At 43.5% G+C, this 27,024-nt stretch overlaps 2 protein-coding genes and 2 long non-coding RNA genes across 4 annotated transcripts in view; 2 read left to right on the top strand and 2 right to left on the bottom strand.

Annotated features, from left to right (window-relative positions):
* LOC309484529 overlaps window positions 1–27,024 on the bottom strand; it is a 349,759-nt gene that overhangs the window by 51,965 nt on the left and 270,770 nt on the right. The gene's annotated exons all lie outside the window — the stretch shown is intronic.
* LOC309484537 overlaps window positions 1–27,024 on the bottom strand; it is a 102,705-nt gene that overhangs the window by 17,944 nt on the left and 57,737 nt on the right. The window lies entirely within an intron of this gene.
* LOC309484392 (protein NLRC3-like) overlaps window positions 1–27,024 on the top strand; it is a 72,788-nt gene that overhangs the window by 40,638 nt on the left and 5,126 nt on the right. The window lies entirely within an intron of this gene.
* The window catches only part of LOC309484394 (NLR family CARD domain-containing protein 3-like), a 69,655-nt gene continuing 68,363 nt past the window's right edge, over window positions 25,733–27,024 (top strand). Inside the window, exons 1-2 of the mRNA XM_082150700.1 lie at window positions 25,733–25,933; window positions 26,295–26,391. Coding sequence (XP_082006826.1) covers window positions 26,342–26,391 — 50 coding nt within the window. The 5' untranslated portion in view covers window positions 25,733–25,933; window positions 26,295–26,341. The remainder of the gene's footprint in view (window positions 25,934–26,294; window positions 26,392–27,024) is intronic.

The following is a 27,024-nucleotide window of genomic DNA, read 5'->3' as shown; positions in this document are numbered from 1 at the left end:
CAGAGACTCACAGTCAACAGAATCAACAGAGACTGAAGATACAGTGACTTCACTGTTATAAATTAAGACTTCATTTAGATTTCAGCGATCCTCTGACAGACCTGATGAGGCGGCAGTGAAACACCTTTTATTTCACAGCAAATTACAGTTTCTCATTCATAGATTAATCATTTTATGTGTATAAACGCACAGTAACTCAAAAAGCTCTGAGTTTTGTCACAGAGTAAATAACAAAAAACAAACACTAAAAATCAGGAAACAGAACTACTCTGCTTCCCTTCAATGCTTCTGCTCTATTTCCAATTTACATACTTCATTATTTGAAAAATAGCATAAAATATGTTTTATACAGAAATAAACGGTCCCTAATAAACATTTAGACCCAAAACTTGCAGAACCTCATCGCTTCGCCTCAGAATGCCTTTATTAACCCACTAGAGTCGTATGGATAACTTTTATGAAGGATAGATGCGCTTTTTGGAGCTTCAAAAACTTGGACACTATTCAATGCCATTACAAAGCTGGAAAGAGTCAGGATATTTTTATAGGAACTCTGATTGTGTTCGGCTGAAAGAAGACAGTCAGACACATCTAGGATGGCTTGAGGAGAAGTAAATTATGGGATATTTTTTGGTTGAACTGTTCCTTTAACTCTTCTAAGCTTCATGAACTCATACAGGGTTGGTTGGAGTTTGTGTCACGGTTGGTAGATCCGCTGTCTCATTCTAGTCTGTGTGTTCATGTGTGTGTGTGAGTGTGTGGGTGTGTCTCAGTTCATTCATTGTTTCATGTGGGCGTTGTCACTGATCATCCTGATCAGCGGCAGCTGATTGTAATATTCACAGCCTATTTAATGCCCTGTCTTTCGTCTCATGTTTGTCAGATCGTTGTTTGATGAATCCCCGTCTGCGTGCCTGCTCCTGTTTATTCCCTCGTGTTTCGCCTGCACTGCACTGCACTGGACTGGATTATTCACCGTCGATCTCACCACGGATTCTTCACCTGCATTCTCACCGCGGATCGCCTGTCTCAGCCCCTGTGTCACGCTCTCCTGTTTGCTGTGTTCCTGGCGATCGCATCAAGAAGAATACGTTTTCTGTCATTAACCTTGAGTATTTGTTACCCAATAAATACATTGTGCACTCGCACTTGTTTCCTATCAGTTTGTCGTTACAGAACGATCTGACCAAACATGGAAGCAGCGAGCGCGGAGTCCTTCAAGGATTTTGTGGACCACAGTATCGCCAGGATGGATCAGCAGCAGGAGAGTATCTCTAACACCGGACGCGCGGTTCAAGCGCTCGTGACACAGGTGTCCGGGCTCACTCAGCAAATCCAACTGCTGAGCCCTCCCACTGTGCCGCCCACACCGCCTGTTCCCCCCGTCGTGCCAGACGTCAGAGATCGTCCAGAACCACGCCTACCTGTTCCTGAGAGCTATGCTGGTGAGCCGAACTTTTGCAGAGCGTTTCTCACAAAGTGTTCTATGCATTTTGCTCTACATTGCTGAAGGGGAGAACAGCGGTGTGGGAGAACCAAGACCAATGCTGCGCCTCGTTCCACGCACTCTCCACGGAGATGAAGAGGGTCTTTGACCGTACGGTGGCCGGCCGGGAGGCGGCCAGAAAACTAGCCGACCTGAAGCAGGGAAGCTCCTCGGTGGCGGATTACTCGATTGAGTTTCGGACCCTGGCGGCGGAGTGCAAGTGGAACGAGGAGGCACAGTGGGATATGTTCCTGCATGGGCTGTCCGACCGTGTGCAACGCGAGATCTACCTGCTGGACCTGCCTCCTCAGCTCAACGGGCTCATCGACCTGGCTCTGCGGGTGGATGCTCGCATCAACCAGCGGGACCAACACCTCCATCCCATCCGCATCCACGGCGGCGGTGGGCCGAGGGACAGCCTGGAGGAGAGCACGGTCGGACCCACCAACGATCCCGAGCCCATGCAGGTAGGGAGAGCCCGGCTTTCCCGGGAGGAGAGAGAGAGGCGGAGGTCCCAAGGACTCTGCCTTTACTGCGGCGGCCGTGGACACTTCCTACACTCGTGCCCGGTAAAAGAGCAAGCCCGATAGTAAGGTTGAGGCTACTATCGGGTGGGATCTCCGCCGGGAAGTCCTCACCATCCACTCTCCTTCCGGTAAGGCTGAGATGGGCCAACAGCACGCACACCTGCCAGGCACTTGTGGACTCCGGGGCCGAGGGAAACTTCATGGACATTCACTTAGCACACAAACTTCACCTTCCCATCTCGTCTCTTCCTCATCAGATCTCGGTCAGTGCTCTCAATGGTCAACAGCTCCCCAACATCTCCCTCTCCACTGGTCCCATAACCCTCATCACCTCTGGCAACCACGTTGAGACTATCCCCTTCCTTCTTATGGACTCCCCTGTCGCCCCAGTGGTGTTGGGTCACCCTTGGCTCGTCAAACACAATCCTCGTGTGGACTGGGGCTCCAACACTATTTCCATGTGGAGCGTGTCCTGTCACGAGTCCTGTCTTGTTTCTGCCTGTCCGTCTGTGTCTGTTTCTGTGTTACAGGAGAAGGCGGCGGATGTATCAAACGTGCCTGCGGAGTATCTGGACCTGAAGGAAGTGTTCAGTAAGTCTCGGGCTGCTTCTCTCCCTCCGCATCGTCCCTATGACTGTGCAATAGATCTAGTGCCAGGTAAGTCTCCGTCTAAAGGCAAACTTTACTCTCTTTCTGTACCAGAGAGGGAGGCCATGGAGAAATATATTTCTGATTCTTTAGCAGCCGGATTCATCCGACCTTCCTCTTCTCCCGCGGGGGCGGGATTCTTTTTTGTGGGTAAGAAGGATGGTTCTCTGCGACCTTGTATTGATTACCGGGAGCTGAACAACATCACGTTAAAGAACACCTACCCTTTGCCGTTGATGTCTTCAGCTTTCGAGAGGTTGCAGGGAGCATCCATTTTCACAAAACTGGATTTACGTAATGCCTATCATTTGGTTCGCATCAGGAAGGGGGATGAATGGAAAACCGCTTTCAATACCCCCAGGGGGCACTTTGAATATTTGGTTATGCCTTTTGGGCTTTCCAACTCCCCAGCGGTTTTTCAGGCACTCGACAATGACGTGTTGAGAGACATGGTTGATCAGTTCATATATGTCTACCTGGATGACATATTGATTTTTTCTTCGTCTCTCCAGGAACACGTTCAGCACGTCAGACGAGTGCTTCAGAGGCTGCTAGAGAATGGGCTTTTTGTCAAGGCGGAGAAATGCGAATTTCATGCACAGTCTGTCTCTTTTTTAGGATACATCGTCTCTTCTGAGGGAATGCGCATGGATACTGACAAGGTTAAGGCTGTGATGGATTGGCCAAGTCCAGATTCCCGTAAGGCCCTACAGCGGTTTCTGGGGTTCGCCAATTTCTATCGGCGGTTCATTTGCAATTTCAGCCAGCTAGCCGCACCTCTGACTGCCTTGACCTCCCCCAGAACGACGTTCAGGTGGTCGGACACAGCTGAGGCTGTGTTCTCCAACCTCAAGAGTCGCTTCGTTTCGTCTCCCATCCTTGTCGCCCCTGATTCCACACGTCAGTTCGTGGTGGAGGTCGACGCGTCAGAGGTGGGGGTAGGAGCAGTTCTATCCCAGCGCGCGTCCTCAGATGACAAGATGCATCCTTGCGCGTTTTTCTCCCATCGTTTATCACCTGCCGAATGTAACTATGACATTGGTAACAGAGAGTTGTTGGCCGTCAAGTTAGCGTTGGAGGAGTGGCGTCATTGGTTAGAAGGGCCGGGGGTACCTTTTATCGTTTGGACCGATCACAAGAACCTTGAATATATTAGATCTGCCAAAAGACTCAACTCCAGACAGGCTCGGTGGGCACTTTTTTTCGGACGTTTTGACTTTACTCTCTCGTACCGCCCGGGTTCCAAGAACATCAAACCCGATTCATTATCTCGTATTTTTGATCCATCCGAACGCCCGGTTACTCCCGAGTGTATTTTACCCGAGAAAGTAGTTATCTCCACACTCGTATGGGAGGTCGAGTCGAAGGTCAAGACGGCCTTAGAAGGGGTAACGCCTCCGCCCGGTTGCCCACCGAATCGTTTGTTTGTGCCGGAGGGGTCACGGTTCGACGTTATTCGATGGGGTCATTGCTCCAACGTGGCTTGTCATCCAGGAGTAAGTCGCACTAGCTACTTAATAAAGCAACGATTCTGGTGGCCATTAATGGCTCGCGACATTCACGATTTTGTTTTGGCTTGCTCAGTTTGTGCCACCGCTAAGACGTCTAACCGACCTCCTGATGGGTTACTTCGACCGCTGTCTGTCCCTTCAAGACCCTGGTCCCATATAGCGCTAGATTTTGTCACCGCCCTCCCGCCCTCTAATGGCATGACGGTTGTTTTAACCGTAGTGGACCGGTTCTCGAAGGCGGCACATTTCATCCCCTTGCCCAAACTACCCTCAGCCAAGGAGACAGCGGTCACGGTCATTGATCACGTCTTTCGGTTACATGGCCTCCCGATGGACGTGGTTTCTGACAGAGGTTCCCAGTTTGTGTCCAAATTCTGGAAAGAGTTTTGTAGATTATTAGGGGCCACAGTCAGTCTGTCTTCGGGTTATCATCCCCAGAGCAATGGTCAATCTGAGCGAGCCAACCAAGACCTGGAGAGAATGTTGCGATGTTTGGTCTATAAGAATCCTTCGTCCTGGAGTCAACAACTCTCTATGGTTGAGTACGCACATAACTCGTTGCCAGTGTCATCCACGGGCCTCTCTCCGTTTAAGTGTAGCTTAGGATACCAGCCACCTATCTTTCCGAGTCTGGAACCCGAAGTCGCGGTCCCCTCCGCTCACGCCTTCGTCCAGAGGTGTCACCGCACATGGACTAGAGCCCGTGAGACTCTGCTCCAAGTGGGGGCGCGCACCAAGGCTAAAGCCGATCGCCACCGGTCTAGGCCACCCGTATACGTCGCTGGTCAAAAAGTGTGGCTTTCTACTAAGAACATTCCTCTCCGCTCCGTGTCTAATAAGCTTGCCCCCAAATTCATCGGCCCGTTCACTATCACCAAAATTATTAGTCCGGTGACAGTCCGCCTCAACCTTCCTCCAGCGTACAGGAGAATTCATCCCGCCTTTCATGTGTCCAAAATAAAACCCGTGTTTCATTCTCATCTTAATCCGCCTGCCCCCGTTCCTCCCCCGCCGCGACTCGTAGATGGGGAACCTACGTATTCGGTACATCGTATCCTGGACTCGAGACGGAGGGGACGCGGGTTCCAGTACTTGGTGGACTGGGAGGGTTACGGTCCGGAGGAGAGGAGTTGGGTACCTGCTCGAGACATCCTGGATCACTCCCTCATCGATGATTTCAATCGACAGGTAGGGTCGTCTGGGAACGCCAGGAGGCGTTCCTAGGGGGGAGGGTACTGTCACGATTGGTAGATCCGCTGTCTCATTCTAGTCTGTGTGTTCATGTGTGTGTGTGAGTGTGTGGGTGTGTCTCAGTTCATTCATTGTTTCATGTGGGCGTTGTCACTGATCATCCTGATCAGCGGCAGCTGATTGTAATAATCACAGCCTATTTAATGCCCTGTCTTTCGTCTCATGTTTGTCAGATCGTTGTTTGATGAATCCTCGTCTGCGTGCCTGCTCCTGTTTATTCCCTCGTGTTTCGCCTGCACTGCACTGCACTGGACTGGATTATTCACCGCCGATCTCACCACGGATTCTTCACCGCCGATCTCACCACGGATTCTTCACCTGCATTCTCACCGCGGATCGCCTGTCTCAGCCCCTGTGTCACGCTCTCCTGTTTGCTGTGTTCCTGGCGATCGCATCAAGAAGAATACGTTTTCTGTCATTAACCATGAGTATTTGTTACCCAATAAATACATTGTGCACTCGCACTTGTTTCCTATCAGTTTGTCGTTACAGTTTGAGGTCTAGAGTAGATGAGCTGGGGAAGACCGGTCCAGCTGATGCAGGTCTACTGTTCACAACACACACATACACCATCAATATACTACTACTACTACTACTACTACTACTAGTCAAGTCAAGTCAAGTTTATTTGTATAGCGCTTTTCACAATACAGATTGTATCAAAGCAGCTTCACAGTATTAAATTAAAATAATACAACAAAGTTTGTTTCAAGAGGAATTTATTGATTGATCAAATTAAATTAAATATCCCCAAAATATCCCCAACTGAGCAAGCCAAAGGCAACAGTGGCAAGGAACCGAAAAACTCCATCAAGTGACCTAATGGTGTCCTAAAACTCCATCAGGTGACCTAATGGAGAAAAAAAAACCTTGGGAGAACCCAGGCTCAGTCGGGGGCCAGTTCTCCTCTGGCATTTATGAGCTAGAGGCCGGATTGTAGTTTGAACTGTAGGATTATATGAATGCCTGGCTGAAGAGATGCGACTTTAATCTAGTTTTAAACTGGGAGAGCGAGTCTGAGCAACGAACAGTATCAGGAAGACTATTCCAGAGTTTTGGAGCCAAATGTGAAAATGCTCTCCCTCCTTTGGTGGTTCTGGATATCCTAGGTATGACCAAAAGCCTTGAATTTAGTGATCTTAAAGAGCGCGATGGATTATAGGGTGATAGAAGATCCGTTAAATAGATTGGAGCTAAGCCGTTTAGGGCTTTGTAAGTCAGTAGCAATATCTTATAATTAATACGGAGCTTTATAGGTAACCAATGTAGTGATGATAAAATCGGTGTTATATGATCATATTTTCTTGATCTCGTAAGAACTCTGGCGGCATTTTGGACTAACTGTAGCTTGTTTATTGAGGATGCAGGACAACCAGCTAATAAAGCATTACAGTAATCCAGTCTCGAGGTCATGAATGCATGAACTAACTTTTCTGCATCAGAAACTGATAGCATATTACGTAGCTTAGCAATGTTTCTAAGGTGGAAAAAGGCTGTTTTTGTAACATATGAAATATGATTTTCAAAAGACAGGTTGCAATCGAGTATAACACCCAGGTCTTTTACTGTAGAGGATAAAGTAACAGGACATCCTATGATGTTAAAGTTGTATTGTGCGAGGTTTTGTGGGCGATTTTTTGAACCGATAAGTATTACCTCTGTCTTGTCTGGATTTAATAAAAGAAAATTACGCGTCATCCAATCTTTTATATCTTTAACACACTCTGTCAATTTGGAAAATTTAGCGTTTTCATCCGGCCGTGATGAAATATATATTTGAGTGTCATCAGCATAACAATGGAAACTAATTCCATGTTTCCTTATAATATTTCCAAGTGGCATCATATATATGGAAAATAACAGAGGGCCTAATACAGATCCCTGCGGCACTCCATAGTTTACTGGAGTTATGATCGATTTTTCTCCATTTAAATAGACAAAATGGTAGCGGTCAGATAGGTATGATTTGAACCAGCTTAGTGCTTGTCCTTGAACACCAGTATAATTTTGTAGTCGATCTAAGAGTATTGTGTGATCTATAGTATCGAACGCAGCACTAAGATCAAGTAAAACTAGTATTGAGATACAGCCTTGGTCAGAAGCTAAAAGTAAATCATTTGTGATTTTAACGAGCGCAGTTTCAGTGCTATGATGCGGTCTGAATCCAGATTGAAACTTTTCATAGATATCATTTTGTTGCAAGAAAGAGCCCAGTTGAGCGGACACCACTTTTTCTAATATTTTAGACATAAATAGAAGATTTGAAATGGGTCTATAATTTGCTAGATTATTATGATCTAATTGTGGTTTCTTAATGAGAGGTTTTATAACTGCCAGTTTAAATGTTCTTGGAACATGACCTAAAGATAAAGACGAGTTAATAATATTGAGGAGAGGCTCTTCCACTACAGGTAACACTTCTTTCAGTAGTTTAGTTGGTATAGGATCTAATAAACATGTTGTTGTTTTAGATGAAGTGATAAGTTTATTTAACTCTTTTTGTTCTATAGTTGTAAAGCACTGTAATTGTTCTTGCGGGGTGATAATTGAAGCTGAATTATAAGGCGCGATTGAAGATTGAACGTTTACAATTGTGGTTCTGATGCTTTCTATTTTCTCAGTGAAGAAGTTCATGAAATCATTACTACTGAACTGTAACGGGATATTTTGTTCGGGTGACGTCTGTTTATTTGTTAGTCTAGCCACGGTGTTAAATAAAAACCTTGGATTGTTTTGGTTGTTTTCTATTAGTTTGCGGAGGTGCTCAGCCCTGGCAGCTTTACTACTACTACTACTAAACTACTTCGATGGAACCTCAACGTTTGTTGTTGAACACAAATGTGTCCCCACATTAAGTCCTTAAATTTGAAGTTAACCAAGGTGTGGGAACCCTGAATTAAGACATATTTTAAATGTATAGTGCAGCTGTTTAATGAAGCAGCAACATATGATAGATAGGACAAAACAAGAAATGCTATTAATAATCTTTCATTGTGCAAAAGTATTATGATATGAAAGGCTCCAATACAGTGCGGCACACAGCGCTTATGCGCATCCCGAGTGAATGATGCTCTCGAAGCAACATGGAGTCACAGCGCTTCGCATTGAAAAGGGAGGGAAGAGTTTATGTGAATTTAACGACTTAAATATTCATCTCTACCTCACATTATACTATAGAATGGCTTCAGAACACATATAACATAGTGCATGAAAACTTTATGGTGCTTTATAATGTTTTTGTGCCTTTTGTAGGGCTTAACAATAACACAGAATAGTATATATGCACAATATCAGATTTGGATCGGTCTCGTCTGACCAATACCTGATCCGGCCAAGAATGGCAGTATCAGAGCCGATACCGATACTAAGTGTCGGATCGATGCATCCCTAATATCATGTTCTATTAACGAAGTATGACAAGGAACATCAGAAAACAAATAACTGTACGACTGAAAAACATGAGTCATGTCACCTCGTTCGGTAACAGTCAACTGGGAAACAGAATTAAATACAGAAGTAAACTGTTACACTGGTTGAAATTGATGATTTCTCTGGATTTAAACATTGTTGGAAACATTTGGGATAATGTAAGTACACAAGTCAGCAAAATATATAAAATGGTTCTAGTGTATTTTGGGCATTTTAATCCAAAAATCTGAAATACTGTGCCTTTAAAGCCAGTCTGCACTTATAGGCGGTCACATTACTGTACTAGTTTTGACAACCGCTTCTAAATATGACAAGGTTCAAATTACAGGGCTTTGTCTAAACTGGAACATTAGGCATGAAATAATTCCTAATAGTAAACCAACCCTTTTTTTTTTTTTTTTTTTTTACAGTTTTTGTCTAATATGATTTTCGTAATGCAGCGATGAGTGCAGAGATCTCTCTGTGGTAATAATTATGATTATTTGTAATTATTATGAGATTTGACATGACAAGGAAAATAAATGTTGGCTTTTTAGTGCAGCAGCCTCAGCTGTGAATGATTCAGTGCCCCAAAGGTTCATTTTCAATTTGCACAGTGAAAGGTTACCATTACAATTTGACCTCCAAATTGTATCTCCTTGCTAATGAACTATCATTTAATTTTGGCTCCTTTTGTCATTAAGATTGCTGTCTATATGCCCTCCTTTGTTTCTATTTTTATTCCTCAACAATACTACAAAGTTAACAAACTTAATCAAAGAATTTTCTAGTTTATTATACATATTCATACTACTTATAATTGTTATTTATATTATATTATTATTTTTATAATACTGAAAATTATTTTAATTGACAGGTCATTGGCCGAGTCGGTGCTCAACTAAAACAATTTAAAAAGGGATTGAAGGACACTGGAGTCTGGCCACTTATCAGCTGTAGACCAGATGTGTTACCCCTGCTGTTCCCAAGAGAAAGTGAAGTTGTGCAAGATTTATAAATTCACTTGAAAAGATATTTGGTTTGGTAGCGTGACTTGAACACTGAATTAAATTTTTTTAGATTACAGATGATCCTGCAAGCCATCCAGTGGCCCCAACCACAGCATACAGAAGACAGTGACGACAGCGATGCTGACGACATACAGCCTGAGAAACTTAATCTCGTTACAGGCCTTTTGAGAACCTTTGTTGAACATGCTAATATTCTTGTATTACTAGAGGGTACTAGATTTGTTTCTGTCATATATGAACATTAAACAATAACTTATTTCTTTCTCTTTTTTGTCTTAGCATCACCCAGCAACCTGAGGAAACTTCTCAACTTCTGGGTTGGATGGGAAGTAGTTGTTCAGTCCAGTGGACCAAACCAATTACCAAAGGCATACACTTGTCAAGAGCGCATTCGCCTGCCAGATCACTATACCCCCCTCTCAGCTCTCTCAGCTGACATGATGATATGTCTGCAGTCTGTGGACAGTGGGTTTGGCCTTGTGTAGATGTTTATGAATTTCTTAAACCGTTTTAGATTGAAAATGTTCTTTGTTACTGTTGCTTGTCTATTAAATATGGCAATGTTATAATAATATAATAATGTGTAATTTGGGCCGTTCACCCATTTTGGGGTTTTACATTTTGTAGTTTAATGATATAGTTCAATGTGATATGGTCAATACAAATCTTATATAAAACTCAATGTTGTTTATTTGAATTGATTAAATTTCATCTTCTGGTTAAAAAAGTATAATTGTCACGGGGTGACTATGTTCAGTGGGGCAGGAACGCACATGCCAGGGAATGGGTTTCCCTCTGGGAATGTTTTTAATGTAACACCCAGCAAAATGGCTGTTTCCTGTGCCTGGATGTCAATAGTGACAATCTAGCAATCTAATAGATAAATCAGCTTCAGGTGTTCGGCGGGAATAGTCTATGCTGGCGATTGGCCCACATGTGTGACGGGAGTGCTTTATATGTTCATTGTTGCTGACAGTTGGAGGGCAGCAGACGCGGGGGAGAACGCGGCAGGAGACGAGGGAGAGACCGGCACCCAGGAAGGGGCGCTCGGCCGATGAAAGGGCAGCAGACGCGGGGGAGAACGTGGCAGGAGACGAGGGAGAGACCGGCGCCCAGGAAGGGCGCTCGGCCGATGAAAGGGCAGCAGACGCGGGGGAGAACGCGGCAGGAGACGAGGGAGAGACCGGCGCCCAGGAAGGGGTGCTCGGCCGACGATTTGATCGAGCACGTTTGTAACGCGAAACCGACGAGGATCTGAAACGAAACTGGCATTCTGACGGAACTGGAATTCGCGATCACTACGGCTGCCGCCGTCGCGTGGACACGGCCCCGATTGTCGGGTTGAGAGGCGTGTGTGCCTGTTTCGTGGTTCAATGTGATGGGATGTGTGACTGCCTGTGACTCCCCTGACCTGTACGGTACGGTGAGCTTTTCTCATATTCTGTTTTCTCTGCCAGTCGAAAAGGGATTCCCTCGGCCCGACTGTTCTACTGTTCTACTGTTCTGCTGCTCTACTACCCTACTGTTGTACTGCTTTTCTTCTTTCAACACAGCAGCTAATCAGCCCAGCCCAACTTCAAGGAGATGTTTGCTTGGACACTGTTCAATTGCCTTGGTCACAGTGAGTTTACTGTTTTGAAGTGTCCTGTTCTTAAAGTGTTCACATTGGGAAGGTTGAAGTGTGTGCACGAGTGCTTTGACGGTTTTGGATTGTTTGGTCTGCATCTACAGTTCCAGATAAACAGCCTCCTGAGTCCAGTGAAGAGCCTGCTGAAGCTGTGAGTTATACGTACCCGCCACTCTCTGTCTGAGTCCAGTGAAGAGCCTGCTGAAGCTGTGAGTTATACGTACCCGCCACTCTCTGTCTGAGTCCAGTGAAGAGCTTGCTGAAGCTGTGAGTTATACGTACCCGCCACTCTCTGTCTGAGTCCAGTGAAGAGCCTGCTAAAGCTGTGAGTTATACGTACCCTCCATTCTCTGTCTGAGTCCAGTGAAGAGCTTGCTGAAGCTGTGAGTTATACGTACCCGCCACTCTCTGTCTGAGTCCAGTGAAGAGCCTGCTGAAGCTGTGAGTTATACGTACCCGCCACTCTCTGTCTGAGTCCAGTGAAGAGCTTGCTGAAGCTGTGAGTTATACGTACCCGCCACTCTCTGTCTGAGTCCAGTGAAGAGCCTGCTAAAGCTGTGAGTTATACGTACCCTCCATTCTCTGTCTGAGTCCAGTGAAGAGCTTGCTGAAGCTGTGAGTTATACGTACCCTCCATTCTCTGTCTGAGTCCAGTGAAGAGCCTGCTGAAGCTGTGAGTTATACGTACCCTCCATTCTCTGTCTGAGTCCAGTGAAGAGCTTGCTGAAGCTGTGAGTTATACGTACCCTCCATTCTCTGTCTGAGTCCAGTGAAGAGCCTGCTAAAGCTGTGAGTTATACGTACCCTCCATTCTCTGTCTGAGTCCAGTGAAGAGCTTGCTGAAGCTGTGAGTTATACGTACCCTCCATTCTCTGTCTGAGTCCAGTGAAGAGCCTGCTAAAGCTGTGAGTTATACGTACCCTCCATTCTCTGTCTGAGTCCAGTGAAGAGCCTGCTGAAGCTGTGAGTTATACGTACCCGCCACTCTGTCTGAGTCCAGTGAAGAGCCTGCTGGAGCTGTGAGTTATACGTACCCGCCACTCTCTGTCTGAGTCCAGTGAAGAGCTTGCTGAAGCTGTGAGTTATACGTACCCGCCACTCTCTGTCTGAGTCCAGTGAAGAGCCTGCTAAAGCTGTGAGTTATACGTACCCTCCATTCTCTGTCTGAGTCCAGTGAAGAGCCTGCTAAAGCTGTGAGTTATACGTACCCTCCATTCTCTGTCTGAGTCCAGTGAAGAGCTTGCTGAAGCTGTGAGTTATACGTACCCTCCATTCTCTGTCTGAGTCCAGTGAAGAGCTTGCTGAAGCTGTGAGTTATACGTACCCTCCATTCTCTGTCTGAGTCCAGTGAAGAGCCTGCTAAAGCTGTGAGTTATACGTACCCTCCATTCTCTGTCTGAGTCCAGTGAAGAGCCTGCTGAAGCTGTGAGTTATACGTACCCGCCACTCTGTCTGAGTCCAGTGAAGAGCCTGCTGGAGCTGTGAGTTATACGTACCCGCCACTCTCTGTCTGAGTCCAGTGAAGAGCTTGCTGAAGCTGTGAGTTATACGTACCCGCCACTCTCTGTCTGAGTCCAGTGAAGAGCCTGCTAAAGCTGTGAGTTATACGTACCCTCCATTCTCTGTCTGAGTCCAGTGAAGAGCTTGCTAAAGCTGTGAGTTATACGTACCCTCCATTCTCTGTCTGAGTCCAGTGAAGAGCCTGCTGAAGCTGTGAGTTATACGTACCCTCCATTCTCTGTCTGAGTCCAGTGAAGAGCCTGCTGAAGCTGTGAGTTATACGTACCCGCCACTCTCTGTCTGAGTCCAGTGAAGAGCCTGCTAAAGCTGTGAGTTATACGTACCCGCCACTCTCTGTCTGAGTCCAGTGAAGAGCCTGCTGAAGCTGTGAGTTATACGTACCCGCCACTCTCTGTCTGAGTCCAGTGAAGAGCCTGCTAAAGCTGTGAGTTATACGTACCCGCCACTCTCTGTCTGAGTCCAGTGAAGAGCCTGCTGAAGCTGTGAGTTATACGTACCCGCCACTCTCTGTCTGAGTCCAGTGAAGAGCCTGCTGAAGCTGTGAGTTATACGTACCCGCCACTCTCTGTCTGAGTCCAGTGAAGAGCCTGCTAAAGCTGTGAGTTATACGTACCCGCCACTCTCTGTCTGAGTCCAGTGAAGAGCTTGCTGAAGCTGTGAGTTATACGTACCCTCCATTCTCTGTCTGAGTCCAGTGAAGAGCCTGCTAAAGCTGTGAGTTATACGTACCCGCCACTCTCTGTCTGAGTCCAGTGAAGAGCCTGCTAAAGCTGTGAGTTATACGTACCCGCCACTCTCTGTCTGAGTCCAGTGAAGAGCCTGCTAAAGCTGTGAGTTATACGTACCCTCCATTCTCTGTCTGAAGAGAGAACGAGGAACTGCTGGTCGATTCCTCCTGGGAGTAATTGCTCACTTTAAAGACTCTTTTAATCATTTAATAAATATAAAACCTTTTGAAGCTATTCTGTGTCCTGTTCTGACTTTGTGGGAATACGGTCTTGCTCCTCAGGGTGGTACGCAACTTAGGGGAGGCGGTTAGCGCCCCCCGCCTGTGACATAATGGTTAGAAAAATCAACTAAAAAGCATAAAAAAATAACGTGCAACACTATCTCATTTTCAGCTAGCAAATTCTCAACATATTGAACTGTACTAAAAAAAATGTCCATGCCATTGGACTCAGAGGGTTGTAGAAGATTAATATGTTCTCTCAGCATCTCCACTTGCTCAGGAGTTAGAGGGCTGTTGAACCGTGGAACATTCACCACAGTGTGTGGATCCAAAATATACCCACTGTCCTCCCAGTCAATGTAAGGAATGTTCATCTCCTGAAATAAAACAACAGGGAAAGATTCACTGTTTCATTACTAAAGACTAATATTGGTTAATTCAATTACAGTGTTACAATCATCTTGAAAATCAACTTGGTCTGTAATATTTGGATTAAAGGAAAAGTTCACCCAAAAATTTAAATTGTCATTTACTCACCCTCATGTTCCAAACCTGTATGAGTTTCTTTCTTTTGTTGAACAAAAAATAAGATATTTTAAAGAATTTTGGTAATCAAACAGTTGGTGGCACCCATTGACTTCCATTATAGGAAGGAAATACTATATGGGTAAATGGGTGCCACCAACTGTTTGATTCCCAAAATTCTTTTCTTTTTTGTTCAACAAAAGAAAGAAACTCATACAGGTTTGGAACAACTTGAGGGTGAGTAAATTACTACATTTAAATGTATGTGTAACCTATCCCTGTAAAATGATAATTTCTTTGTTTAACTGCTTCAGTACCTCTGGGTTGTCAATGGGATTTTCCATCTGACCAACCACCCACAGTTGGTTTGGTGAGAGGTTTTGCTCTGTTCTCAATGGGTGGTTGTCCCATCCCTCACGAAACACATTGAGGTTTGCTTGCAGTCGGGGGAAAAATACATAATGGCAGCAAAACAGGTGAAGAGTGCTGCTCAAATCCAGCATGTCCTTTTCCTCTAATGTGTGCAAGATTTGATAGAACACGCCGGTGACTCCCATCCAGAGATCACGCCAGAGATCACGCCAGTCTCTCTACTCTTAATTTAAAAAAAAGACAAATTACAAAAAAGAATTACATTACAAGTCTTTCAAGTAGTAGTTAAAGACATTTAAACGATCTTAGATGAATCTATCTTGCCTCTGATTGTGGACACTTTTGCCTGCTATAAAGCAGTTACTGTCTGTCCCACGTACAGAAAACATCAGACGAGCCACACCAACATTCTCTCCTCCCTGATCAGCTCGCACTCTAAACAAGAATATAACATACATAATCAAGAGCCAAAATCTTTTGTTAATATATCATCAAATTAATATTTATCAAATGTAATTAATATGTCAAATGTATTAAATGTACATTGTTTTTAACTTGCTAGTCTAGAGAAAGTTATTATAATTATTTATTTATTTATTTATTTTATATAATTTTTTACAGTTTGCAATAAAAAAAAGAAAAAAAAAGAATAGTTTTACTTCAGTGGGTATCCAAATTCCTCAGCCTGACTGAAGAAGGATAGGGTTGTGTCAGATTGGTTGTTGTCTGCAGCTCCCAGGTACATTATCTATACAAAAGACAGAAACATTTTAAGCACACATATCCAGTATATACTGTACTTTTAGATAAAAATGTGTGCTCACCTTGGGTGAAAAAACATCAATCCCAGCAAAGATCACTATATTGTACCTGTAGAAAAATGCAATGCTTTTGAACTGTAAACTCTTGAGTAATGTTGGAAATATTAAAACAGTCTATTGTAGAGCATATTACATTTATTGTTAAAGAAATTCTCAAGTTACCTGATGAGTTTATGGTTTGTGTCTATAAGTACTTTGGGCATGGCACTGAATATGTTCTTCTGATTACACATCCCAACTGAGTCATTCCTGAGAGAATCCCAAGACTATCCACCCGGTGCATTGATGCTTTTACTCTTTTCCACTGCAGACGATGACCTTGCGCCTTAAGTGTCCCTTTAATCAATCTGTAGCCTGCATGTGGCATTCTTTCTTTGACTTGGGAAACAAGTCCATCAAGTTCTGCATCAGTACTGTACAGTTCCCTAACTGATAGATCTCCTAAAGAGTGTAGCCCGGGAAACACCCAGCAAATTTGAAACAGTTGTAACAGGGAGTCCAGTCTCCAGAAGACAGGCAATGTGATCTGTAGGCACTTCAATCCTTGGACGCCCACTTGAACTTTGTCTTTCCACCTGAACAACTGATTGTGAAATTTGAGCGCGTCTGTGATTCTGGATTGCATTATGGAGTTCAGTTAATCTTTCTGTCACATCCTGAGACACATGAACATGCTGTGCCACATCATCGAGAAATACTACTTCCTGCCTACATACAAAATCCAAATAGTCAATGTCAATCTGAGGTTGCTGAAGAGCATGTGTAACCCATGCAAGTAATCTCTCCAGAATGTGGTCATGCAGTAATTCCTAAAGAGACATGGAAAAATTATGAATGATTTGTACTCACTATAAAATAAACCATGTTTTACATACATGTAAAAAGTAATACGAAGGAGTAAACATTAACATTACGATTAGGCTACGATGCTGGTAATGACGGAATTTGCGTACTACTGGACTAACAATATGTTTGGGAAACGCACCATTCAAGTCATGTTCTAGTTAAGCTTGAAGATTTGTTATCCAGTTATGTAGTTAAAATTTGTTTTACTTACCCAACCAGTTTGTTGATTTAAAATAGTATTATCCATGTTTTAAAGGGGTCATATAATGCCATTTTTGTACAAGCTAATATGATTCTTTAGGGTCTAAATTAAAAGTTTGTAATATACTTTAATTAAAGGAACCGTATGTAAGAAATTTATTTCAATTAATTATGAAATGGCCCTGATATGTCACTAGATATTAAGAAATCATGTTCATTTCAAATACTTATATCACTGACAACAGTAGTCCGGCCAGGATATAGTCATTTAAAAGTGAAGTTGCAGCCCTCAACTGATGTTGATGTTGTCATCTTGTGTTTTGGCCTGAAGCTCCGCCCTCCACCTGTCTACCAATCACGAAGTCAGTAGTGTTTCAGCATCCGGGTTGCCAGCTCTGCTCTAGTTACCACAGCTGCAGCTACAAACGTGTCGGATAAAAAATGTCTAACGTTACGAAACCTAAAAGACCTCATTATGAATCCGAAATACGTTGTGACAAAGTCCGAAATAAAACAAGGATTTGTATAGGAGATGCCTTTGAAAGATGGAGACGGCTGAAAACTGAGAACTTTTTGTAGCCTACTTGTTTTTCATGCAAGTTCTACAGCCAAAAATAGTAGAATGTCATGTAATCTTTCACATCACATATTTTAGCGTTATGGACGTGTACTGCAGGGTAAGTTAAAAAATACAGCTGGTCGCTTTCACTTATAGCGTCAGCTAAATGAATAGTTGTATCTTTGATATCTGTTATCATAATTAACAGAAAAAAAACGTACTGTGTAGGACTTGTCACTTGCCATTGGAAGCTCCTTGTGTCAGCCTACGTTCCTGCTGGATCCTGCAGCCTAGCTGGCAACCTCTAGTCAGGGGGGAGGGGGAGGGGATACACCGCTCTACAGTAATTTGAAAGTGATTGCAGTACCAGTTTTGGCCACAATCTTTCATACGGTTCCTTTAAAAATTCTCATTAGTATTGTAAGAAAACACTCATTTTACCTGGTCAAACACAGCTCTGTTTTCAGCACGCCGTTTAAGTGCATGTGTCTTTAAATGATAATGAGCTTTGCTCACCCCGCCCCTCTGTTCTGTGCGTACACCGTTTGTAACACAATAACAATAACGCGTTGTTCATTATAAACGTGGGATTATGAATTATATTGAGAACGTCGTACATAGAAAACATGCCGTAATGTACCCTGATTGTAAACAGCCGCATTCATCGTGAAGTGTGCAGCAAGCGATTTGCAAAGATTAATATAAAGATTAATATAAAGGTTAATAAAACGTTACACTCACTTCTTCTTCTGGAGGTGCAGCAGGAACACGAATAGTTGGTACGATCCTTTTTTCAGGAGCAGCTTCTTAGCAAAACCAGCTTTATACTGACCCTCGTTTGTAAAGCAGTCTGGTGTGAGAAATGATTCACGCAAACATGAAAGCATTGACGTTGATCGTGGGGAATATTCCCTTCGAAAACAAACTCAGCCACTGCGACTTGGATTTAGGAACATCAAAATGATGCTGTGTTCCTTATTACACCCAAGAACAGAACACCACAATCGCTTAGACGCCATTCTGCTCATAGACAGTGCTCCAGCGTATCAACAATGACCACTCGGACTATGATTGACAGCTCGCTCACGAGCGAGGACGGGTCTGTGTTGAAACGCTGCTGTCAATCAACAATCGTGGGAGGGGTGTCCGACCGTATGACGTCACAAAATCGAACGGCTTGATTTGAGAGGGGGGGGAAACATATAAGAAGATAAAAAAAAAAAAAAACACTGGATGGATTTTTATCATTTTATGATGGTTGTGTACAGGCACTGCCAACACACATTTCAGTACAATCAGCTTGTAAAAGTGCATGTACCATTATATGACCCCTTTAAAGGTTCTTCGGGAGAATGTGAACAGTGTACATTATCACCTGTTCTCAAACCAGGGCAGGCCACCTCGGTAATTCTGCGACTGCCATCTAGTGGAAGCTGCTTGCCTTGCCTTTCAGTTGCGTGTGGATCGTCAATGCTGAAAACTGCGGAAAGCAAGTCTCAAAATCCAAATGAACCGAACAGGATTGACTCGAACAAGGAATCAATAAATGCAGGCGTGTCGCCTGATCCAGAAATGCACGGATTCCTTTTTGCACGCGGAAATTGTTAGCCTGGAAATCCAGACCTAAATCTAAAAGAAAGATTAATGGTCTGGCGTCGACTAATGAAAATCGCCCAGATCGAGGGGCGGCACCAAGCATGCATTTGAAAATCTCACTGCACGCAATTGGATAACACTGTGACCAATCACAACAATAAACCCCATACGCTTAGCTACCAGCGGAGCTAACTGGTAGATTATACTCTTACCGTATCCGGTCGGCAAAACAGCAAAAACGCCTTCTTGCAAAGGAAGGATTCAAGCGGCGTCTTCTGTTCCTGTTTTAGATAAAAAGCCAAGTCTAACTCGTTCATTGTAGCGGCCAAAGCCGTTTCAAACAACTGGTGTTCATTCATTGGCATCTTGCAATGTTTACTAATGACTTCGACGTCACAGCGCTGTCGTCATCTCGCCTCTGGCCCGACTATATCAGATAACCCGATGTGATTGGTGCAGCTCAGATCGAGGGGCATATTTAATGAGCATCATTACTCCACACCAGAGTAACTCGCTGGGCAAATTCAACTTGTGCTCTCGCGAGAACTCTGGATTACCAGGGTAGGAAATCGTCACACTTTAATACAAAGTAGAACATTTATACTCACAAACATGACTTTATTTGTACAAATTGCTGCACATTTATGTAATTCTTAATTCTACAGACACCGGTTGAAAAGCATTTGTTTCATTGTATAGTGACACACATTTACGAATCGTGTTCATGTTAATAAATAGCACAGGCTTGTTCGTTAGTTGTGTGTGTATGTGTGGGTGTAATGCTGAAAACTGTGAAAAGGAAGTCTCAAAATCCAAATGAACCGAACACGATCCATTCAAACAAGATGTCAATGAGCTATTTGTGATTTATTAATGCAGAACAGAACATGTTTATTCACAAACATGTCTGTATTTGTACAAATCGCTGCACAATCATTCAATCCCGAATTCCACAGATTCAAATTACATGGCATTTGTTTGTGGTTAGTAAAATACATTCACAACATGTATCTAGAACATGGATATGTGTGCATGCGAGAAGAGAGAACTGTCCGGCTTGCCTGCACTTTTTTCACTCCTCCTCTCACTGCAGCGCCTACTCTCGCTTACATTCCAGGCGAGGCAAGGCGCATCTCAAACAAGCCTACTGTTTGGAAACACAACAGGCTGGCGACATCTGCTGGTCACACTGGTGTATAACTGCAGCGGAAACTCAACACAAACACACCTTTACATTTGTTGCAAATGTTTTCAGTGTAGGCTGATCTTTTAAATGTAATCTAGAACCTGTAAAATGTGTGTTCTTGTATTAATGTGTAGTGCATGTTTTGTGTGTTATTAGACTGGGCGTGGGAAACTTGACCAATCAGAAGTTAAATATCATTCTCATTTTTGTGTTATACACAATAATAAACTTTCATTACAAAAACTGACCCGAGATCAGGTAAATAATAAACTTACATTACGGTAAATAATAAACTTACATTACAAAAACTGACCCGAGATCAGGTAATAAACTTACATTACAAAAACTGACCCGAGATCAGGTAAATATTAACGGCATCTGGCGGTGAACCGTTAGGATTGTGAAATGTTTGGCAATAGTGTGGCGCAGGCGCAGGCGCGCGGCCCAGAGGGCTGAAATCACGTGACTTTGCGAGTTTAGGCTCGTTTGAGATTCATGCAGTGAGATGAGAAGTGAGGATTAACTGTGCAGCAACAATAACTGTGGTCAATAAAACAAAGTGCATTTCAATTATGATTAATGTGACAATGTGTGACAATTATGTGACAATTATGATTAATGAGACAGTAACACATCATTTAAAAGTCTGAACATTTCTGTTAATTCCTCATCTATCTCGTCGCCATAAAGCGTTGCTACGGGTTTGACTGACAGACTGGCATTCTGACACTTCTTGCTTCCTCACTATTAGTCACTATTCACTCTTTTTATGTAATTATTCTGCTTACTGTAAAAATAAAACACTACTTTATGTCAGTAGTTCCATAACTGTGACCCGTCTGTTTACAGAAGAGATGTAGAGGGACATATGGCTCTCTCAGTGACTGATAGTGTGTCCATTCAATTAAAAAAACATATTTAAAACTAATGAATTGATGCCGTTTGTCACGTATAATACAAGTAATGGTGATGTGGCACAAGTTAACCAGCTCAAGTTTCATTGGACAGTGTGAAGTGGACGCACCGGACGAGACCGTGAGAGTCGCTGCTGGGTGCCGTTCACTCTTGTCATGGATACAATCAGCTGTCACAATCACACACACACACACACACACACACACACACACACACACACACACACACACACACACACACACACACACACACACACACACACACACAATCACACACACACACACACACACACACAGAAGATTCTAGATCAGCTTGAGTGTTTTCAGGAAATCTCCAGCGCTTGTGTGAGGACGTTTGTCCACATCTTCATTTGTACAGCTGTGTGCAGATCCCATTTGTACAATATTTAACTGTTAATTCATGTAAAGTATTAATTTCTTTCATTGTTTGTGACAGCTTGTGTGCAGCGGTGAAGCGCTCGGCGAAACCATCCACCGCAGGGCCGAAGAGAGCAGTGTGAGAGACTGAGGAGTCGAGGAAGGCCTTAATCTGCGTCAGGTTTAGCCATTAGCGCTGATACACCGATCTCACGATTCCACACTATCATGATACTTGGGTGCCGATACGATATGTATTGAGATTTTTGTTAACACGAGACCATCGGGAAACGTTAAATCATACACTTATACAGACTGTACATGATGTATAAGATCAGTCATATTTACAAATTCAATTCATCACATCTTTCTGAGTTGTATTTCAGAAGCTTCATACAGCACTTAGTGGCGAAACAATGTAATCGATAAATGCGTTATTTTAAGCACCAAGTTTCTATCAAAAGCTGATTTCGATCGCTATCGTAGACATCAGTCTTTAAACTTTTATCCCAGTACTTCTATGATAATAACTATTGCATCACAGAAATAATGATACTATGAGGTTGAAAAGACTGATTGTGAAGCTGTTTTATGACGACTCTCTCTCACATCTTTGAATGTTGAGATATGATTTTGTCAAAGATTTAATAGACAGACGAACTGGAAGAAGATCATGTGTGTGTTTGAATGGAGATCACAGTATTTTAAAGATGAATCGTGCAGCTCTACTGTCTTATCTCTCTCTCAGCATATGAGCAGTGCGAGGGCTTTCAGTGCTTTCAGTCTCACGTCTCTTCCACACATCCACTTGAAATGGATATTACGACACTCATAGATAACGACACATTTCATCCTCTGTTGGAACGAAAGTCACGGTAAACCCGGCTCTGACGCAAGCGGTTCTTACTTCTAGACCAGCATGTATTGGTGCTGATTAAGAACCACTTCTCCTGGTTCAGAGCTGGTGCTTTGGGTGTGGAAAGACAAAGAACTGATTTGAAACTAGACTCTGGCTCTGAACCAGCACTCAAACTGCCTTGGTGGAGAAGGGGTAATAGTGGTGCTCAGGGCCGAATCAGTGGCGCTGCACAGCTCTCTGAACACAGCAGGACCTCTTCAGCCCTCGTCCATGAGGCGCAGGAGTTTGGCTTGAGAAACCTGAAGGCCCTTCGTGGTGTGAAGGCCTGAGTAGCCGAAGCTGAAGTCCTGCAGGGCTTGGATGGGGAGCGACCTTGGCCTTCCCTCCTGTCACTGCGCGGCCACGGCTTCGTCCAAGGGACGCATTTTCTCGAAGCCCTTTTGCTCAGCGCATCAATAGTGGTGAGCTTGTAGTGCGTAAGCGTGTCGAGTAGAGGCCCGAGCCACGACCTGGTGAGTTTGGGTGCTTCTCAATTCTTATTTTTGCATCCTCGTTTCCTTTCCTCTCGTCTCAGTAGTCTCAGCTCCACTCCTGTAGAAAGCGAGGAAAGGCTGCAAGGAAAGAAAATGAGGACGGAGGAATCGAATGAAAGCTTTTTTATTCATTGGAATACTTGATCACTCGAGCGTCACTTCACAGCGTCATCAGCAGCGCTCAAAGGATCTGCCCTTATTTTGTTCAAGTTTGGTTATTTAAGAAATTCACAATAAATAATAATAAAGCAAGATACCCTGTTAAAATATATGAGATGTGTGGTTTATTTAAACTGCAAAGTTAAAGTATAAATTCGAATGATTGTGGCCGATGTGAAGGGGGAGGAGAATTTATACATGCGTCACGTTTAGTCTATAAAACACTTCCACATAAGATACACCCATGTGTCCTCGCTCATGACTCCTCATGAAGCTCCTCACTCCTCACTCCTCGATCCTCGCCTCCTCGCGGTGCAATTAGAGAATTGAGATGTCCTTCAAGATGGCTGAGCTCGATCAGACTCCGGGTCATAGGATGAAAGCGGCACATGCGGCTGCGACATTTGAAACAACGGTGTGTGGAAATTTGCTTCTTTAGAGATCGCCGGAAAGATCAGTCAGTCTTGATCCGCTGCGAGGCTCTTCAACGAAACCAGTCGTCAGAAGGATTTCTTCTGTCTCAGAGTCCATGAAGATTATCTTCGTCACTGAAGGAGAATTAATCTGAGATCCTACGGTGATGTGCACTCTTATATAGACGGGTGCTCCACCATTTCGGCAGGCTTCATCTCCAGAGGTTCATGCAGTTTCAGGTTAGGTTAGGTAGACTTTATTAATCCCACACCGGGGAAATTAACTTATTACAGCAGCTCCACAAAAACAAAAAAGTATGGAAAAACACATTGAATAAAAATACTAGATAGAGGTAATAGATATAATAAGTGCTTCATAGTGTTGTTACTGTGATTAAAGGGTCACTGATCATGATTGTCGTCCCCTTAATGAAACAGGTCGAGCTCTTGTGAGTACTCACAACTCAAGATTAATTCATCCCCGCTGTTATAAAGACCGTTTTAGGAAGTATTTTTTTCCAAACGCAATTAGATTGTACAACCAGCGCTATTTTAACGGTCATCAGCTGGAGTGCCCTTGAGAGCCACCTGAGGGAACTCTACATCAGACTATCATTATTCACTCACAACTACATTTCCCATAATTCACTGCCCGGACTCATCATCCCTGATTATCACATTCACCTGTGTCTCATTATATTGATTAGTTCACCCCATATAAGCCTAGTTCCCCTCATCATTCCCTGTGAAATCTTATACGTTATTACACTGAATTTCTGAGCGTTTCCTTTGTTGTCATTGTTCCTGGTTCTTGATCTCTGCCCGTGTCCTGGTTTTCCCGTTCCTGCCTCACCCTCTGGATTTGTCTGTTTGTTTGGATTGCCTGCCTGTGTATGACCTTTGCCTGGATTCTGATTCTGATTTTGATTTACTTTAATAAACTGCATTTGGATCCTCAACCTTCGTGTCTCGGAGCAGTTCATAACAGTTATACAAGATGATGGACTATATTCTAGGATTACTTGGTTGTATATAATCATAATGCTTTGTGAAATTGATTCTGGAGAATTAGTCTTGTTGCTGTTGTGAATGTTGTTTAAGTTTTCTATTTAGTCATTTTATTGTTGCTCTGCTGTGACATGTACATTTCCCCCTGGAGATAAAGTTGATCAGAGGAACTGGTCAGGGACCCAGAGTCTCATGCAGGGGTGAGAGATGTTGTCTATGATGAAGTCAGCTTAGCTAACATCTCCTCGATGGTGTCCAGAGGACAATCCAGGATAGAGCTGGCCCTCTTTACCAGTTTATTAAGTCTCTTTCTGTCCCTCTCAGTGCTTCCAGCTCCCCAACACACTACCGCATAAAAGAGCGCAGAAGCCACCACAGTGTCATAGAAAGACTTCAGCAATGCCCTGCACACACCACAGAACCTCCGTCTCCTCAACAAGTGAAGGACACTTTGGCTCTTCTTGTACAGAACCTCTGTATTGTTAGACCAGTGGGGTGCCTTCCTACGAAAGTCTATCACCATCTCCTCTGTCTTGCTGGCATTAATGCAAAGGTGGCAGGGTTCTCAAGTCTCACGAAAATATTGTATCTGAACCCATCTAACCGTGGTTTAACGCACACCAGTTGACAAAGTTAGCAATGACCTCCCGCAATTCCTGATCGTTCCCTTCCGAAACACGTCCAATGATGGCAGTATCATCAGAGAACTTCTGCAGGTGACCGCTGTTGGTATTGTATCTGAAGTCTGATGTGTACAGGGTGAAAAGAGAAGGAGTGAGCACTGAGCCCTGTGGGACCCCCATGCTGCAAACCAACACATCACACACACAGTTCTGGAGCCTCACACATTGTGGTCTGTCAGTGAGAGTGTTGATGGCAGTCGACTCCGGCTCCTAATAGCTGAGCCCTGAGCAGTGACGGCTGTACTGAAAAAAAAAAATTCTGTATTATGAATTTTTAAATCTCTTATCTAATTATCTATTATCACTGTAAAGCTGCTTTGAAACAATCTATATTGTTAAAAGCGCTATATAAATGAAGGAGACTTGACTTGACTATTGTGTTGAAAGCGCTGGAGAAATCAAAGAGCATTTTTTTTTCACTGCGTGATTCTATAAGGCTTCAGTAATCAGAGGAAAAGGAACTCGCACTGGATGATGCTTTGGAGAACGCCTCAGGCGTGACAGTCTGAAATCACTATCAAAGCAAACGTCTCGTCAATGGGCGGCATCGACACATACCCATGCTCTCTGATCCCCTCAACATCAGTGAAACTATCCCGCTGATGCTGGTGAATATAGGCAGAGTATGGGTTATTCCACGCCCTCTCGATCTCTGTGGGAAGATCAGGAAGGAACGGAAGGCTCACCTGGTGCTCTCATGAACGCACATCTCTCTCTCTCTCTCTCTCTCTCTCTCGTCACACATAGGAAGTGAAAGTAAGTTCTCCTGTCGCCATTTTAAGCAGGACAAATGCAAAATACGATACGATAAAAACAGAGCATCAAAGTGTTTATCAACCATTATAAAGGAATGTACGTGTAGTTTTATGATGTTAAAGCTGGAGGATTTGAGATCCTGTATCTTGTAAAAGTTTGATCAAGGTGAGTGTTCATGTGTGACTTTCTCATATTAATATGAATCTAAACATACATAGGCCATTTCACACAAACGCCAACAAACACGTGTTTTTCTTTCTTTTTTTTCGGATCAGTGTGTGTCGATGTGTGTCGGGGTTTGTTTTCTTTTTCACCCGAACATGTTCAATCAGTGTTTCTCGGTGTCAGTTATTTTTCAGAAAATTTTAAATCTAACAGTCGACTTGTGTGTGTGAAAAGGCCCAATGAGCTTGAGTTAACGCAGTCACATGATCCTTTTCTCCAACACTCCAGATATGTTCAGCTAAATTATGAAGGTTGTTTAATTTAATCATTTAATTTAGTGTCTGAAATTTTCTTCATTCAGAGTCAGTGGAGGAGATCAAACTCATCAGATTCTCCTGCAGCTTCATCATGGCTGATTCACAAGGATCCAGAGATGGAGATTGTTCTCCAGGATGCAGGTACTTTCAACATTACATCACAGAAAAGTTGTTTCTGTGTGAAACATTGCAAAAATGTTACATTACCCCCTCCACACACACACACACACACACACACACACACACACACAGATCAAAGAAAGTTTACAGAAACAATATTTTGCCTATTTTTGTTTTGAAACTAGCATGAAATATTAAATAAAAAGATCACTGTTAATCCGTGTATCATTCGTTCAGTCGTTTTTTTTATTTAATATTGAAAGTAGAAAAATGAATAAACAGCTGGAATATTTGATTTCTACACGTGGGCGGGAATGAAACGCCCCTTTCCTCTGATTTGTCAGCCGAAGATCAAACTGTCCAGTCATCAGTTCTTCCTCAGTCCTGCACTGCAGAATAAGAGTCCTCCGTACTGCAGTTATTCTTAACTCGTTTATTGCAACTACTACATTTCATGTTTCTCTCATCAAACAACCAGACTAATGGCTCGACACGAACCGTAAAGGGGAAGAGCCTCGACAGGGATTTCTTCTGTGTAGATATAAATTCACATACGCTTTGCATCAGCTGGGTATGGCAGGGTAAATGACGGCGGTCAGCATGGTCGCAAAATAATAATAATAAATTAAGATATAAATCAATATAATTAATTAT

This window comes from Leuciscus leuciscus (genome assembly GCF_965113295.1).
Source record: "Leuciscus leuciscus genome assembly, chromosome: 20".
Classification (NCBI taxonomy): Eukaryota; Metazoa; Chordata; class Actinopteri; order Cypriniformes; family Leuciscidae; genus Leuciscus; species Leuciscus leuciscus.
Note: the sequence above shows the minus strand (reverse complement) of the source record. Positions and strands in the feature narration are given on the sequence as shown.